Genomic DNA, 14,340 nt, shown 5'->3' on the forward strand with positions numbered 1-14,340 from the left:
ACTCAGATGGTGCATCAACCTCATGCACAAGACCAAGGGAGGCAGACACCCAGCTCACTCAGATAGAGCAGAAGCTGCTGAAGGCTATTTTGACCCAGACTGGAGCAGAAGGTGATAGCCCTGAGACTTATAGAGCAGACCCTGTGGCCACATGCTTGGACTTAGGTCTCTTCTTGGCTGCCTGAAGGCTGCAGGGAGCTCCTTCCCTGTCCTCAGGTTCCTTTCAGGGCCTGTGCCAGGGTCTGTGCCAGTCAGCACCTCCCCTGGCATAGGTCTTGTGCAATTTCTAATGACAGCATGATCTGAAGACCATAGTTGCCACAGCTTTTCCAAACGTGAGGAAAGATCAAACTGCACAGGCTGCTGTGAAACTGCAACAACAGGGGAAGAAGAGCTAGAAAGCTGACCAGGCTGACTCAGACGCTTGCTGTCAATTGTTCCAGCCCCACTTGGAACAAGCTGCGACCAAGGCGTGGCACCCGCAGCCCGCCTGGGTCTCCCTACCCCATCCTGCCCTCCCATGCAGTGACCAAGGCTTGGAGACACCTTCACGCCACCCCGGGACTGGGCAGCGCCACCCCCTGGGTCCTCTGCTCAGCCCTGGCTCACTCCCTTCAGGCCTCCGAGAACCCTGCACGTGGAGCCCAGCCCCATCCTCCCCGGGACCCGACTTGCTGGTGTGGTCAGATTCTGAGGCCTGCCTGCCTCCTACCAAGCACCTGATCCCCTAAAGGGAAGCAAACAGCAATCCTGTTCCCTCTGCAGATGAGGGGCTCAGGGCAGCTCCATGCCTTGTCTCCTCACCAGCGGCAAGATCGCAAACACAGAGCCCTGACCCCCTCCACTCTCCCTCTGGCCCAGCCTGTCAGTGCCTCCCACTTTCCCTGTGTCCATTCTCCATGTGGCAGCAGAGCCACAAGCTGAAAGCCATGAGCTGAATGCAGAGGCAGTCCTGGCCTGTTTCCTGTGCAGACCCCGGAGGACGGCCATGCCGCTCAGGAGCTGGCGCTTCTGCAGGGCTGGGGCCTATGTGGTGCCCACCCCCATCTCACTGCACTCATGTCCTGCTGGGACTGCCCAGTGTCCTTCTGTCCTGAACAGGCCACAGGGCCCCACCTCAGGACCTTCCCAGTGGCTGTTTCCCTGCCCAGGAGACCCCGATCTCCGCAGGGTCCCCTCTTCCTCTCCTTTGCCTCAAATGCAAGTGCCTGTCGGCTGTGAAAGGGTCCCGCTGCTGTGCCATGATCTTCCAGCAAGCACTGTGCCAGCACCATTCAGATGACTCTGATGACTTACATGTTCAGTAACTTCCTCCTTCCTACGTGAGTCTGTGACAGGATGTGAGCCCAGGGCTCCGTGTCCATACAGCCACGAAGCGGGCACGCAGGTCCAGGCGGCTTCCCTGATGGACACAGGCCCGGCGTGTGGTCCCACGGCTGCTGGGAGGGCTGCGTGCGGCCCTGGGGGCCCACTGGAGAGGATGCCTGCAAACCTGTGCCTGGTCTCTCCTGGGCTTCATCCGCTGTGCTGATTTTAATTCACAGCCTTTCACTGTGGTAACCACAGCTGTGACTGTGAGCACTGCTCTGAGTCTGGGAGTCTCTCCAGGACATCAGCCTGGGGTGGTCCTGGGGACCCCTGACTCTCATCACACTCTTGAAATCAGAGTTATTATAAACACATTTTATAATAACCATTCATTCAATATGAGAGGATTTTGATAACTTCTCTTTACTCTCTAGATGAGGAAATCTATTAGCATGGCTAGTCACTGTTTCTCATTGCTTCAGTACAGAGAGGAAGAGTGCCCTGAAAACATGTTCTAACATGGTGAAAGAAGGGTCCTCCACTGAAGTCCAGACAAGGAAGCCTCTGATGCTTGGGCCTGACCAATACATCTTTGACGGCAATTCTCATCTGTCTTCAATCTTTCCACTCAACTTATCGCCACTGGAGCTCCTTATCCCGAATTCCAATGCCACCTTTTTTTTTTTTTTTCTTTTTACAATTCATGTATTATTTTGTAAAGAGAAAGAATGTGTTAACATTTTCTTGCCACTTTATTTCTTACAGAAGCTAGCCATTCAGGCTGCACACTGCTTTCTGTTTTGATATGCATTATCTGTGCAAGTGTACTTTCTTCTGCTGGTAATGACACAATTGTATTTGTTTGTAAAATTCAGCGATGCTGCAGCGAAGGGACCTGGCAGCCAAAGGTGGAGTGCTGTTCCAGGTGCTCCTGTTTCAAGTTACAGTAAGATATAAAACAAATACCATTAAAAAAAAAAAAGACTACATGCTATTAACGATCTACTTTATTGCATAGCTAAACGTAAGGTGTAGCAGGTTTGGAATGTGAAAAATATATTTTTATAACAAACTTCCTTTCCTGTACTTTATGAATAAAAACATTTGTTCCACTTAAACAGATGAAGACCTCCAGTGAGTCATCCACATTTATGGAGCCAGTGCTGTGTGACTTCCAGCACACCAAAGTGGGATTGCATCTGTGCTTTCGTGAATTACTCAACTGCTGACAATTTTCGCTTCTATGACTTTCCCCAACCTGAAGACAACATATCAAGACAATTGTTAACAATGCATTTGAAGGCACTGAATATAAACTTCCTACACAGTTAAAAATAGTGAAAGTTGTTCTTATGAAAACAAAATATAACTGTTCCAAAACACAGATGTATATACTCTGACTGGAAACCAAAGAACACACCTCATGGTTTCACACTGACACGTCATCAGCATTAAATTCATGCAAAGCTAGCAACACTGTTACACTATTTTATCACAGTCAAACTGAGATTCAATCACATGGCCCCATATTGAGGTAAGCCCAAATACCGTATGGATGATGTATTAGTCTGTTCTCACACTGCTGTAAAGGTACTATCTGAGACCTGATAATTTATAAACAAGAGGTTTAATTGACTCAGTTCCACATGGGAGGGAGGCCTCAGGAAACTTACAATCATGGCAGAGGGTAAAGGGGAAGTAAGCACCTTCTTCACAAGGCGGCAGTAGAGAGAGTGAGAGCAAGGGCCATTTTAAAAACCATCAGATCTGTGAGAACTCCCTCACTATCAGAATAGCATGGGGGAAACCACCCCCATGATCCAATCACCTCCACCAGGTCCCTCCCTCGACACATGGGGATCACAGTTCGAGATGAGATTTGAGGGGGGACACAGAGCCAAACCATATCAGATGGTGAAAATGTGACACTAAAAATGTAGTCTCTAAAATCTCCCTGGTTTATTTTGTGTTAGCCAAGTCAGATATCCACACGGCAGCCCGGACAACGCTGGGGGAGGACAAGTCACCTTAATCATCTTCCTGTCCCACTTGCCAGCCACAAAGGCCCGAGAGGGGCACGGGCCTGGCTGGCAACCTCTGCACCTCATTTTCTTCCAAGCTTGTCTATTCAAGTTAACTGTGCCAATTACATTTTGAGTTGGTAACTTTCAGAAATGCACAATTAGGCAAGCTATCAGATAAGATGCACAATGAGCATTCCCTTACTGAACACCTATTTTTAACTATCTGGGTCTGTAACCATCTGTCATTCTCAAACTACAGGTCCAGATTTGACAGGAACCAAAAGCTACTGGGCAGGAGCTACTTTATGAAGCGGATATTGCAAAGTAACAGTATGCCTGCCCGAACAGAACTGAGAGCACTGTGTTCCCGAGCACCTGAACCAACAGGACACCGTGACACTCAGGAAGGACGCTCTCCATGGAGTGCTGACTGCAGGACTTCCCCTCTGTTTTCAAGCAAGCAGCCCATAACTTTGTTAGAGAGGACCTAGCCTCTTGGGAATTGGTTCATCAAACCAAGATACATCTTTTCCAAGAGCTTCCTTCCAAGGTCTCTCCGCCCCAGCACTGCTGACATTTCATGTCATGTCACGTGAGTGGTGTGGCTGGACCAGGCACACGGGATGTTCTGCATGACCCCTGGGCTCCACAGGAGAGGCCAGAAGCCCCATCCCCTCCAGTGACAACCAAAAGTGTCTCCAAACTTTGCCCCATGTCCTGGAAGGCAAAAACACCTTCTACTGCGAACCGCTGCATGCACTAGAAAACACAGCAAGAGGAGGGCATGGTGCCCATGCGCAGGGCGGCACTGTTTATTAGTGAGTTTCATATTTAATATTGTGAACAGGCTATAATGAGTACCAGTTACACAGGTGACATGGGCTTCTTCAAATCAAACTCCCAGTTGTCAAGCTCTGCAGAGACCGATCCCACGGCCTGACTACAAAGATCAGACGCCTGAAGACGCGTGTCCTGATGCATACATTCAGTGCTGGCTGAAAAGTCGACTTCAGTGTGTGCCTATCACTGTGGATATTAACATAAAGCAACCATTTTTCAAGCCACGGGCCAGGTGGAAGGATGCCCACGCCATGTGCAGCTCAGCACTTGCAGCAGCCGGGCGGACTGAGGACGCAAACTCCGCCTCTCAGTCTTCTTTCCGTCTCCTTTTCTTCTCCCTTCTTCTCTCTTGTACGTTCTTCAGATCAGTCATCACAGTCAACGTCTTCCGTACCCACATAATCTAAACACAATTGTTTGGAACACGTTTAGATGTGAAAAAGATGTACATGAAGAAAGCCCGAGAGTGTCTACGTACCACAATGATCATGGCATTCACCAGCAGCGGCGCTGAAAACACTGTAGAAATGAACATGCCCCTGGAGTCGAAATACTGGTATTTTGAAAATAATCTGTTTAAAAAACAAAAACAAAACATTACTAGGCAATACAACAAAAAAGTTCTAGTGACGCTGTCTATTTTACTTAGGCTTTGGAGAAAGCTGCTGTGGACTGAGGCGGAAGCAACCCCCTCACTGAGCCCCGCCTTGGGAGCAGGCATCATCTCCACCGTGCTGCCCCAAATGCAGTGCCCGTGAAGAAAACGCGCTGGGTCACAGGACAGGGAGACGCCACCCTGCAGCATGGGGAAGACCCCGAGGCCTCCCAGGCAGGGGGACCCCACCCTGCAGCACGGGGAAGACCCCAAAGTCTCCCAGGCAGGAGGACCCCACCCTGTAGCACGGGGAAGACCCCGAGGCCTCCCAGGCAGGGGGACCCCACCCTGCAGCATGGGGAAGACCCCGAGGCCTCCCAAGCCAGGGGGACCCCACCCTGCAGCACGGGGATGACCCCGAGGCCTCCCAGGCAGGGGGACCCCACCCTGTAGCACGGGGAAGACCCCGAGGCCTCCCAGGCAGGGGGACCCCACCCTGTAGCATGGGGAAGACCCCAAAGTCTCCCAGGCAGGAGGACCCCACCCTGTAGCACGGGGAAGACCCTGAGGTCTCCCAGGCAGGGGGACCCCACCCTGTAGCATGGGGAAGACCCTGAGGCCTCCCAGGCAGGGGGACCCCACCCTGTAGCATGGGGAAGACCCTGAGGCCTCCCAGGCAGGGGGACCCCACCCTGTAGCATGGGGAAGACCCCGAGGCCTCCCAAGCAGGGAGATGACACCCAGCAGCCCCTCTGGGTCAGCAGCACATCTAACCTCAGCTGGAAGAATTGATGACCTGAAATCCTTAGAACCTACAAAGTAACATCAATAACCCCCCGTAAATGAGGGAGGGAGAGCAGCTGCATCCACTCCGCAGCCTCACAGGGACCCTCCCACCCCTGTGGCTCTCACAGCAGCCGTCCTGCTGCCAGCACCAGCACCTCGTTAGCAGAAGAGACCCGGGGAGGCGGAAGATCTCCCCTTGCACAAAAGCGCAGTGCCAGGGAGGGCGGTGGATCTGCACGTGGGTGTTTATTCTGCTCCGAGCAGCCAGCACGGGAAACACCCCACACAGAGCTGGTAATGACGTGCAGCGGGCAGCGGGTCAAAGCCTCATGGGCACAGGGTTCCCGCCTCACGGGCACTTTAACTGTAGACCATGGGAGGCCCAGAATTAAGAGGCAGCCAGTCCAAGCATGCGGTGACTGCGCTTACACAGAAACGTGAAGGCTGTGGGGGGTGAGGGGGCCTCGTGGACTCGCAGGCACAGCTGTGAGCGGCTGGGACAGAGCTAGCAGGAGGCCACAGGGCATCACTGCATGACTCCACGTTTGCTCAGAGTGACCTGGGGACACTCTGAAACGTTCTGAGGGGCAGTGCCCAGCTGAGGCCCGCGCCTCCTCAGGACATGTGAGAGGCTGAGCAGTATGGGGATGGCTTAGGAACTGCGTGTCAGCAGCAGGCTGGCAGAGCTGGGGTGAGGGGCACGGACACAGTGGGCTTATGGCTGGCCTTAAAGGTGGAGGGACAGCAATTCCTGAACGATGAGCTGTGACGTCTCTGGTCTAAGAGGCTGAGGGAGAAGACGCCTCTATTAAGAAGGGGGAGCAGAGCAGTTGGCCTGAAGTGTGAATTTTGAGACATTTGTTAGACATCCTGGTGCCCAGTCCAGTGAGTGGGACAGGCAGGAAACCCAGCACTTCTATCAGGAGATGCCGGAGAAGCACAAAGCCAGGAGGCTGAGGCCACAGGGAAGGGAGGAGCCAGGAAGGTGCGACACGACACCCTGGAGCTGGGTGTGGGAGGGCTTCAGGGAGGAGGAGGGCACTGTGCCAGCCTCCGTACAAGGTCAGGGTCACCGAGGACTGAGCACCACTCCTGGGACTGAGCCCTGTGAAGGCCCTGTGTCCAGGAGGAGAGGTGGGGTCCCCATGGAGCCACTTACTACTAAGGAGGGAGGAGGGAGGAGAAGGGAAGCGAGAGCGCGCTCCAGCTGCAGGGACACCGTCCTGGAGAGACAGGCTGAGCAGGCAGGAGGCAGAGTCACAGGAAGGCTCGGGAAACCGGGCGAGTCTACGCAAAGGATTTCAGGGAGCTCAGCAACCCCTTTCAGTGAGGGCCCAGGGTCAGCGCTTAGGGCTTATGGGCCATGAGGCCACAGTCTCCTGCTCAGAGTCTGGCAGTTTTATTTTTGCTTTATATTTTAAAATGTAAAAACCATTTTTACCTCACAGGCCATTCGAAAACAGTAGGGCCAGGTGGGTATTACCTGACAGAGGCTGTGCGGTTCACCCTGGGCAGGTGCTGGGTCCCAGTTCTCCAGGGTGAAGCCAGAGATGGAGGAGGGGGCAGAGGACACAGGGCCAGGGCTACCGGCAGCAGCGCCCCCTGACATCAGGACTTGGGGCTGGGGGTGAGACAGCAGGTGCCCCAGACCACCCAGAGCCCCATACTGGGGTCCAGACTCCCCATGGAGCAGCCACCACAGTCCAAGGGGCAGGGCACGGCTACGGCCAGCGTGGACCACGTTCTCTAAAAAGCTGTTTCTATTCAGAAGCTCATATTCCCGTGGCCACTTCTCTGGCTGTGCCATCAGAGGCTTCCGCCAGCCTCGCCCTGCAGCTCTGTGCTCAGAAAGGGCTGCTCTGGCGTTGGTAAAGCACTTATGGAGCTGCCCTGGAGCCCACACCCCCTGCACGCACAGGCACAGCGTCTGCGCGGTTGCTGTGTTAGGATTCACTGTTTCCTCCTAGAGTCTCCTGGCTGTGAGGGCGGTTTCCAGAGACACTCCTGCAGAGACCTGGTCACAGGCCCGGGGGCAGCTCACCTCCAGTTCATTGCAGCCACCTCATTGATGTATTCAGCACAGTAGACTAAGATTACTGAAGAAAGATAAAAGTCATGTTAGAATTTAGATGACCCATTATTACTCGTTATAAAGTTATACATTCTTTATAGCAGAATACTGAATAGAAATGTCACTTTAATTTTAAACATAATGTCAGGTAAACATCCTAACACTGTCAAGTTATAGGACTTGCTCTTTTAGCAGACAGAAAACCAAAGCCAATAGTACTCCAGTGCTCCAGCAATCTATGGCTCAGTCAGAGCCCGAGTTCAGCTCAGCAGCTGCAGAGCCATGGCCGGAAGCACCCTGAGGCCCCAGGCTGCACCCAGGCATGGCTGTGCCTCCTACATCTCCCCAGGGACAGCAGCCACAGTTCAACCCCACAGGACACGGCAGCAAGAGCCAGAGCCACAAGACCCAGAGCTGACAACCAAGGGCTTTTCACGCTTACATGTCCCAGGCTGCCCTGGGGCACTGCCACAGGAGGGGAGCAAACAGCTTTGGGGGTGCTGGAGGCAGAGGCACAGGAGGGAGGGCAGTAGCTGGTGGGGGCAGGGCAAGGCCACTGTGCTCCCAGGAGCACACAGTTTAGGGACTGGCCCCGGGTCTCCAGCTAATTCATGGATAATGCTGGTACTCAAACCTATGAGACAGTGATCCACGCTGCCATAAAATTAAATACAATACAATTTGGCAAATTTAAAAAAATGTGATGCTTTAACTTCTAAGGTACATCAAAATGTAAAAATCCTTTCATTCTTCTTGATTCACATCCAAAAGCAGATTAAACTCGGGGTTAGGATTAGGGTTAGGGTTAGGGTTAGGGTTAGGGTTAGGATTAGGGCAGCGGTCCCTCCACTGCCTTCCTCCAGGAATGAACCCAATAAAGCAGAGCAAAGGAAGGTGCAGGGAAAGAACCGAAGGGGAGGACAGGGCCTGGGAGGGGGAAGAAGAGGAGGAGGAGGAAGAGGAAGAAAAAGGAGGAGGAGAATGGAGGAGGAAGAAGAGGAGGAGGAGGAAAAAGGAGAAGGAAGAGGAAGAGGAGGAGGAAAAAGGAGGAGAAGGAGGAGGGCCGGAGAGCGACAGGAGGAGCAGGACAGCTGGGCACGTGAGAAGGGTGGGCTAACACAGGAAGCGGTGGGCGCAGGAGGAGGGTGGGGAGGGTGGGGAGGACGCTGGGCAGGGAGGGTGCCATCAGGTGCTTCTTCCCAGCTGTTCCTGAAATGCACCCTGGAGCAGAGTCTGAATCCTGAATCTTGATGGTGCTGATTATAAGCTGTGTAGCTGAGGGAGTCAGAGAACCTCTGTGTGTTTCATTTACAAAAATGGGCAACTAAAATCCAACTCTAAGGTTGGTCTGAGATCACAGGAAATGTAACGGCAGGCAGCACGGTGCCCAGTATTACCCCGGTGTGAAAGCAGTCATCCTTCCCCTTATCCTCGAAAACATCAAACCCCTGTGCAATTCTCCAGCTGAGAAAGCTGTTCAGATCCAGGAGCTCGGCCGGTGAAGCCATCCCCTTTCTTTGAGGTGCCTGCCTCAGGCCTATGCACCTTTTTGCCCTGAGGTCACAGGAGGCTGCATGGTTTAAATCAGGCCACTCCTCCAGTTTCACTGTGTTTTTGGTTTTCCAGTGTAACATTTGTCACTGTGATAATAACACAGGTCTGATGAATCTCTGGTGCTGTGTCTCCCAGGAAGCTGTGGGAGGCGGAGGAGCCCTGTCTCCCTAGGCCACCCCAGTGCTCCTCAGGGCACCCTTGATACAGAGCTCGCTCTGGCCACCTCACTTGCACAGGATGTGCCAACACTCATCACTTCTCCAGTCTTTCTAAGATCAGCTCCTCAGATTTCCTGCTTTACACACAGCCAGCTGACTAAACTTACCTAAAATTAGTTGTTGTTTTTAACTACCAAGCAAAATCTTCGGTGTCTCTCCAATGACCAGAGTTAAGAGGAGCCTGCACCAGGCCTCCAGGCCTCCTCGCCTCTCCTACCCACACGTGTTTGTAGCGCTCAGCATCAGAAGTGCTTAGGCCCCGCAGGGCTGGCAGTTTCTCTGCCTCTGACCCACGCCTTTTATCCACCTCAGTCTCTGCATGTCACCTCCCAGGGCTGTCACCTGCTCCCTCTTTTTCTTATTAGCATCTTACTCACCCTTCACACCCTGTGCCATACTTCAGCTTTTCTGAATAATCTTCCTCATTCAGCCTGTGCACCTCCCTAACTTCTCTGAGTTCTGGAGCCCTTATCTTTGAAACCGAGTTGGGCAATGCCTTATTTTATGCACAGAACGTTTTTTTCTGCAGTCTGCCATCTTCCTCCCATTCAAAGCAGAGCTGCGCTGAGGATGCATCTTGTGTAAACAACAGCACTTGGTAAACTCAGCTCTCCTGTGTGCAGCTGGTGCTCAGCACCTCCCTGGTAGGCAACAGAAACTCAATAGCTTCCTTTCAATTCTCACATCCAAAAGGAACTTTCCTTTATACTTCCAAGAGTGAAACATGGGAGTGCCCTAAGAGCAGGCACACGACAGGGTTGGGAAGTCTTGTAAAAATATTTATGTATTTTGAAGACACAGACAGAACATACAGCTTCATTTCACACAGTGATCTGACTCGTGCAGTCTGTGTTGTTTTACTCACCTAGGCACAGGAAGTGCCCGATCTGTAGTCTGTAGCTCCAGAAGGACAAGCAGGTGAGGAGCAGGCAGAGCGCGTGGAAGGCGGCCAGCCCCACGAGCCAGGGCTCAGTCCAGTCCGTCTGCTACAGGAACACACCAGCAGACACTCACTGTCCCACCCCGCAGGGCCGGGCTCACAGCCCACCCACAGCCTTCCCCCAGGGAAGGGGGCAGGGGCCTCTCACTCCTGAGTCCTCCTGAGGCCACTCACCAAGGTATGGGGAGAGCACTGCCGGGCCTCACAGAAGCGTGGGGACAGGAAAGGGAGAAGGAACGGGCAGGATGGAAGCAGGATTCTCCCCGTAGAGCAACTCTAATCCATGGAATTCAAAGTTCAAGCACACAGAACTGAGGGCATCCCTGACGCGCCCCTTTTGTTTGTGGAACAAAATCATGTTTTTAAGCTGGGTATAATGAAAGGAATCACCACCCCTAAAGTGATGATAATTGGTGATGGCGAGGAAATTAAGGGACTTCTTCAAAGAGATGCACTTGGCTCAGACCCAAAGGTAAAACGCTGGTTATTTCAGGCTCCTTAGCACTGAAAGCCTTGGGGAATCTGGGCCACCGCCACGCGCGCGACTTGACTTTCTCCAACCTCTCTGCGACACTCTGAACCCTCCAGACAGTGCCGCACTCTGCTGCCTTCTGGACTCCCCGGGACTCTGCCGTACCTGGGGGCAGTGTCTGGCTCCAGGACCTACAGTAGCCAAGCTCAGTTCCATTGCTGCCCAGTTCCCACCTGATGCTCAGATGCCAATCCCAGCAGTCCTCAACCCTCCCCATCCCTTCGCCCGCCCTTCTGCACGAGACAAGCCCTGCACTCCAAGCTGCAGCCCCGCACAGGCCTCCAGGACTCCTGTAAGTGTCGCTGCTCTCTGATGGAGACCGCAGCGGCCTCTCCGGAGCCGCACCAGGAGACAAGAGCACAAGCGCATCTGCTCCCATCAATGCACCGTCCAGAAGGCCGGAGTCAGGGAAGAGATCCCATCGAGTACCCACTCGGGGTGAGGGCTCCCCAGGGACCTGCCGGACACACTAGGCACGGGGCGGCCCTGCCCACGCAGTGACAGGGTTCCTCCGCGCCACGTGCCACTATTAGGCTCCACCACGCACGCCCCGCCGCACTGCCCAAGATCCGCCCACACTACCCAAGCCCAGCCTAAGGCTCAGAACTCGCCCGCGAGCGCTTCCCACACGAACAAAACCCCGCCCCCGCCCCGCCCACACAAACCAGCCACGCCCACCTGGCAAGGCCCCGCCTACCGCTCACGCTCCACCCCCAACGCCCCGCCTCCCACGACTCAGGACCCCGCCCAGCGCGCACGGTCGAGGCCCGGCCCCGAACCACGCCCACAGGGCCCAGGACCCCACCCAGCACGCTCGCCCCAACTTCCGGTCCCGAGTCACTCCCACGGGACGCAGGACACCGCCCAGTGCGCGCTCCTCCGCCCGGCCCCGAGCCACATCCACATTTCCCAGAACCCCGCCCAGCGCGCGCTCCACCGCCCCGACCCACGCCCACAGGTCCCAGGACCCCGCCCGCCGCACGCTCCGCCCCCCGACCCGAGCCACCCCCGCAAAGCCCAGGACCCCGCCCACCGCACGCTCCACCGCCCCGCCCCGAGCCACGCCCACAGGCCCCAGGACCCCGCCCAGCGCGCATGCCCCGCTGCAAGACCCCGCCCACGACCGCTGCCTTCCGGGCCACGGGCGAGTAGCTCTGCGGGGTAGACCGTGTGGCTGTCGGCCGTCCTCGCCCGAACTGGTGGTTACGCAGGCTGCGAGTTACCGTGAGTACAGCTGGGATGCTGACGGGGAAGGAGCTGACGGAGAACGCGGACGGCATGGTGCGGGGAAGCCTGCGCTCTCTGCAACCGCTGAGCCCGGCCGGGCCGGCATCCACGGAGGAGGGCGCCAAGTCTCGTCTCGTGAGATCTTCCCTTGTCACGAGACCTGCGCTGCTTTCCTCTCGCGCTAATTTTGTGGCATTTGCTGGGTCCAGATATCGCGGTATTTCCAGATGGTCCCTGTAATATGGAGACTTACTACCCGGCTGTGAGGATTGTGCTGGCTCCGCCGGCGGCCCGAGGGCATCTTTAGTTCTTTAGCAGAGGAGCAGGCGGAGGCGGGTGGGCCTGGCGAGGATTGTTTCAGACGTCAGGGCGCTGCGCGGCCACGCCAGCCTCCCTCCCACCCGGGACTTCCAGAAGGACCAGAGCGGCGTGGGGACGGAGTCCGCTTCCCGGACCGTGTGGGACCTGAGGACCCTCGGGGCAGTGCACTCTCGGGCTGGGCCAGCTTCGGGCTGTCTGTCTGCGCTTTGGAGATTTACCGGGTGTTGTTACGCTTCACTTCCTTGTTCAGAAACAAAAATATAAGAGGTGCTCATTTATAAAGTTAACTTTCTTACAGCTGTTTTAACATCATGAATTATTAAGTGTATATACTTTCATTGCATATGTTAGCTTTTGAGCTAGTTTAGTGTTTCTTTTAAAAAGTTCTAGTGGTGAACTTTTTTTTTTAAAATAGCTTTAACCTCTCCCAAATCTTTCCTAGAATCTTTCCACAATGTGGTCATTTCTGTTTATGCTACTTAACATGCATTTTCTCATTTCAGTGTAGAAGGTCATGGTTTCTTCTTATGAGAAAACATTGTTTCCACTGATACTTTTCTCCATTTTTCCTATATTCACCTCCAGGAACATCCATTAGGTATATAGTGCATCTTCCTCTCTCTGGTGTTTCTCAACCTTCCTCTCAGAACATCAGGTTTGGGAAATCTTGGGCTTGGCCTTCCTGCTGGTTTTTTTGTTTGTTTGTTTTTTGAGACGGAGCCTCCCTCTGTGGCCCAGGCTGCAGTGCAGTGGCGCAATCTCGGCTCACTGCAACCTCCACTTCTGGGTTCAAGCTGTTCTCCTGCCTGAGCCTCCCTAGTAGATGGGACTACAGGTGTCTGCGACCTCGCCCAGCTATTTTTTTTTTTTTTTTTAGTAGAGACAGGGTTTTATCATATTGGCCAGGCTGGTCTCTGTAGGGTCAGCCCTACTAGCATGGTGGAGTGTCCCCTATCGCTGTGCTGAGGTGCAGGATCCGAGAAATAAAGAGACAAGACACTGAAGGACTGGAAAAGACAGCTAGGCTGGCGGGAGGGGGTGGGAGGGCACGCCACCTGTGAGCGGGGACAGGTGAGGCCCCGAATGTCCAAGAGCATCTGTATTTATTGGGTATAGGTTAAAGGGCAGGGTAGTGAGTGAGGACATCTTAAGAACAGTGATAGGGTCAAGACAATCACGTGTGCAATAAGCAAAGGGTCCTCCCCCATTAGGTCACTGAGGCAAGGAGGTGGGCCGTGTGCAGCAAGGGGTCCACCCCCATTAGGTCACCTAGGCAAGGAGGTGGGCCGTGCACAGTGAAGAGGGTGCAGTGTGCATTATATCTCTTATCTAGGGGCAGGCTACTTCTAAGGAAGTCTATAGGAGGATGCTTTTGAGTCAGCACAGTAGCTAAAGAGCTGACAGGGTATACAGCCACCTGCTGGCAGTTTCCAGTTATTTCTATAGGAGGATGCTTTGAGTTAGTACCTACCTAGCAACAGAGCTGACAAGGTGTACAGCCACCTAGCTTTGGTTATACCAGAGGGGTTTTAAGCCCTCAGATGCTTATGGGCTTGCTAACTTGAGGCCAGCTTTCCACAAGAACTGGATGCAAGGTCCTGCAACTCCTTTTCAGGAAGAGTGACTCTGGCTCCAAGCCTGCCATACAGCAAGTATCTTTACAATACGGAACGCTGCCGCCTGGGCCGGCCTGCCATGCAGCAAGTGCCTTTTCAGGCAGGGTCACTACCATCTGGGCCATAGATTCTTGTCCTGGTATAACTGTTTTTCCCTTAAATCGTGCTCTGCACCATGTCTGTTCTAGATATTCCTCTGACTATAAGCAAGGTCTGCTTATATATGTGTAGCTGTTTATTCCTTAATTCATGCTCTATACTGTGTCTGCTCTAGGCATTCCTCTGACAACCAACTAAGGCATATATAT

At 53.9% G+C, this 14,340-nt stretch overlaps 1 protein-coding gene across 2 annotated transcripts; it reads right to left on the reverse strand.

Moving 5' to 3' along the window:
• Positions 1-4,113: 4,113 nt before the first annotated feature.
• Positions 4,114-12,320, reverse strand: TMEM18 (transmembrane protein 18). 2 transcript variants are annotated; one of them, XM_074393360.1, is made up of 6 exons: positions 12,092-12,237; positions 10,511-10,612; positions 10,262-10,382; positions 7,595-7,649; positions 4,651-4,744; positions 4,114-4,575 (listed from the first exon to the last, which is right to left on the reverse strand). In XM_074393360.1, the coding sequence occupies exons 1-6, from the start codon at positions 12,146-12,148 to the stop codon at positions 4,480-4,482; spliced, it is 525 nt and encodes a 174-aa protein (XP_074249461.1). In that variant the 5' UTR covers positions 12,149-12,237; the 3' UTR covers positions 4,114-4,479. The 2 variants fall into 2 exon arrangements, with proteins under 2 accessions (XP_074249461.1, XP_010348388.1); XM_010350086.3 differs by lacking the exon at positions 10,511-10,612 and having other exon boundaries at positions 12,092-12,320.
• Positions 12,321-14,340: the final 2,020 nt, after the last annotated feature.

Source organism: Saimiri boliviensis, chromosome 1, assembly GCF_048565385.1.
Source record: "Saimiri boliviensis isolate mSaiBol1 chromosome 1, mSaiBol1.pri, whole genome shotgun sequence".
NCBI classification, from domain to species: Eukaryota; Metazoa; Chordata; class Mammalia; order Primates; family Cebidae; genus Saimiri; species Saimiri boliviensis.

Bases quoted from the DNA above. Each gene is read 5' to 3' on its own strand.
- TMEM18 (XM_074393360.1), bottom strand. From the start codon at position 12,148: ATGCCGTCCGCGTTCTCCGTCAGCTCCTTCCCCGTCAGCATCCCAGCT. The intron at 7,650-10,261 runs GTGAGTAAAACA...ATCTTTCTTCAG, and splicing joins CGGGCACTTCCTGTGCCTAG to TAATCTTAGTCTACTGTGCT. The intron at 4,745-7,594 runs GTGAGCTGCCCC...TTTTTTAAACAG, and splicing joins GTGGCTGCAATGAACTGGAG to ATTATTTTCAAAATACCAGT.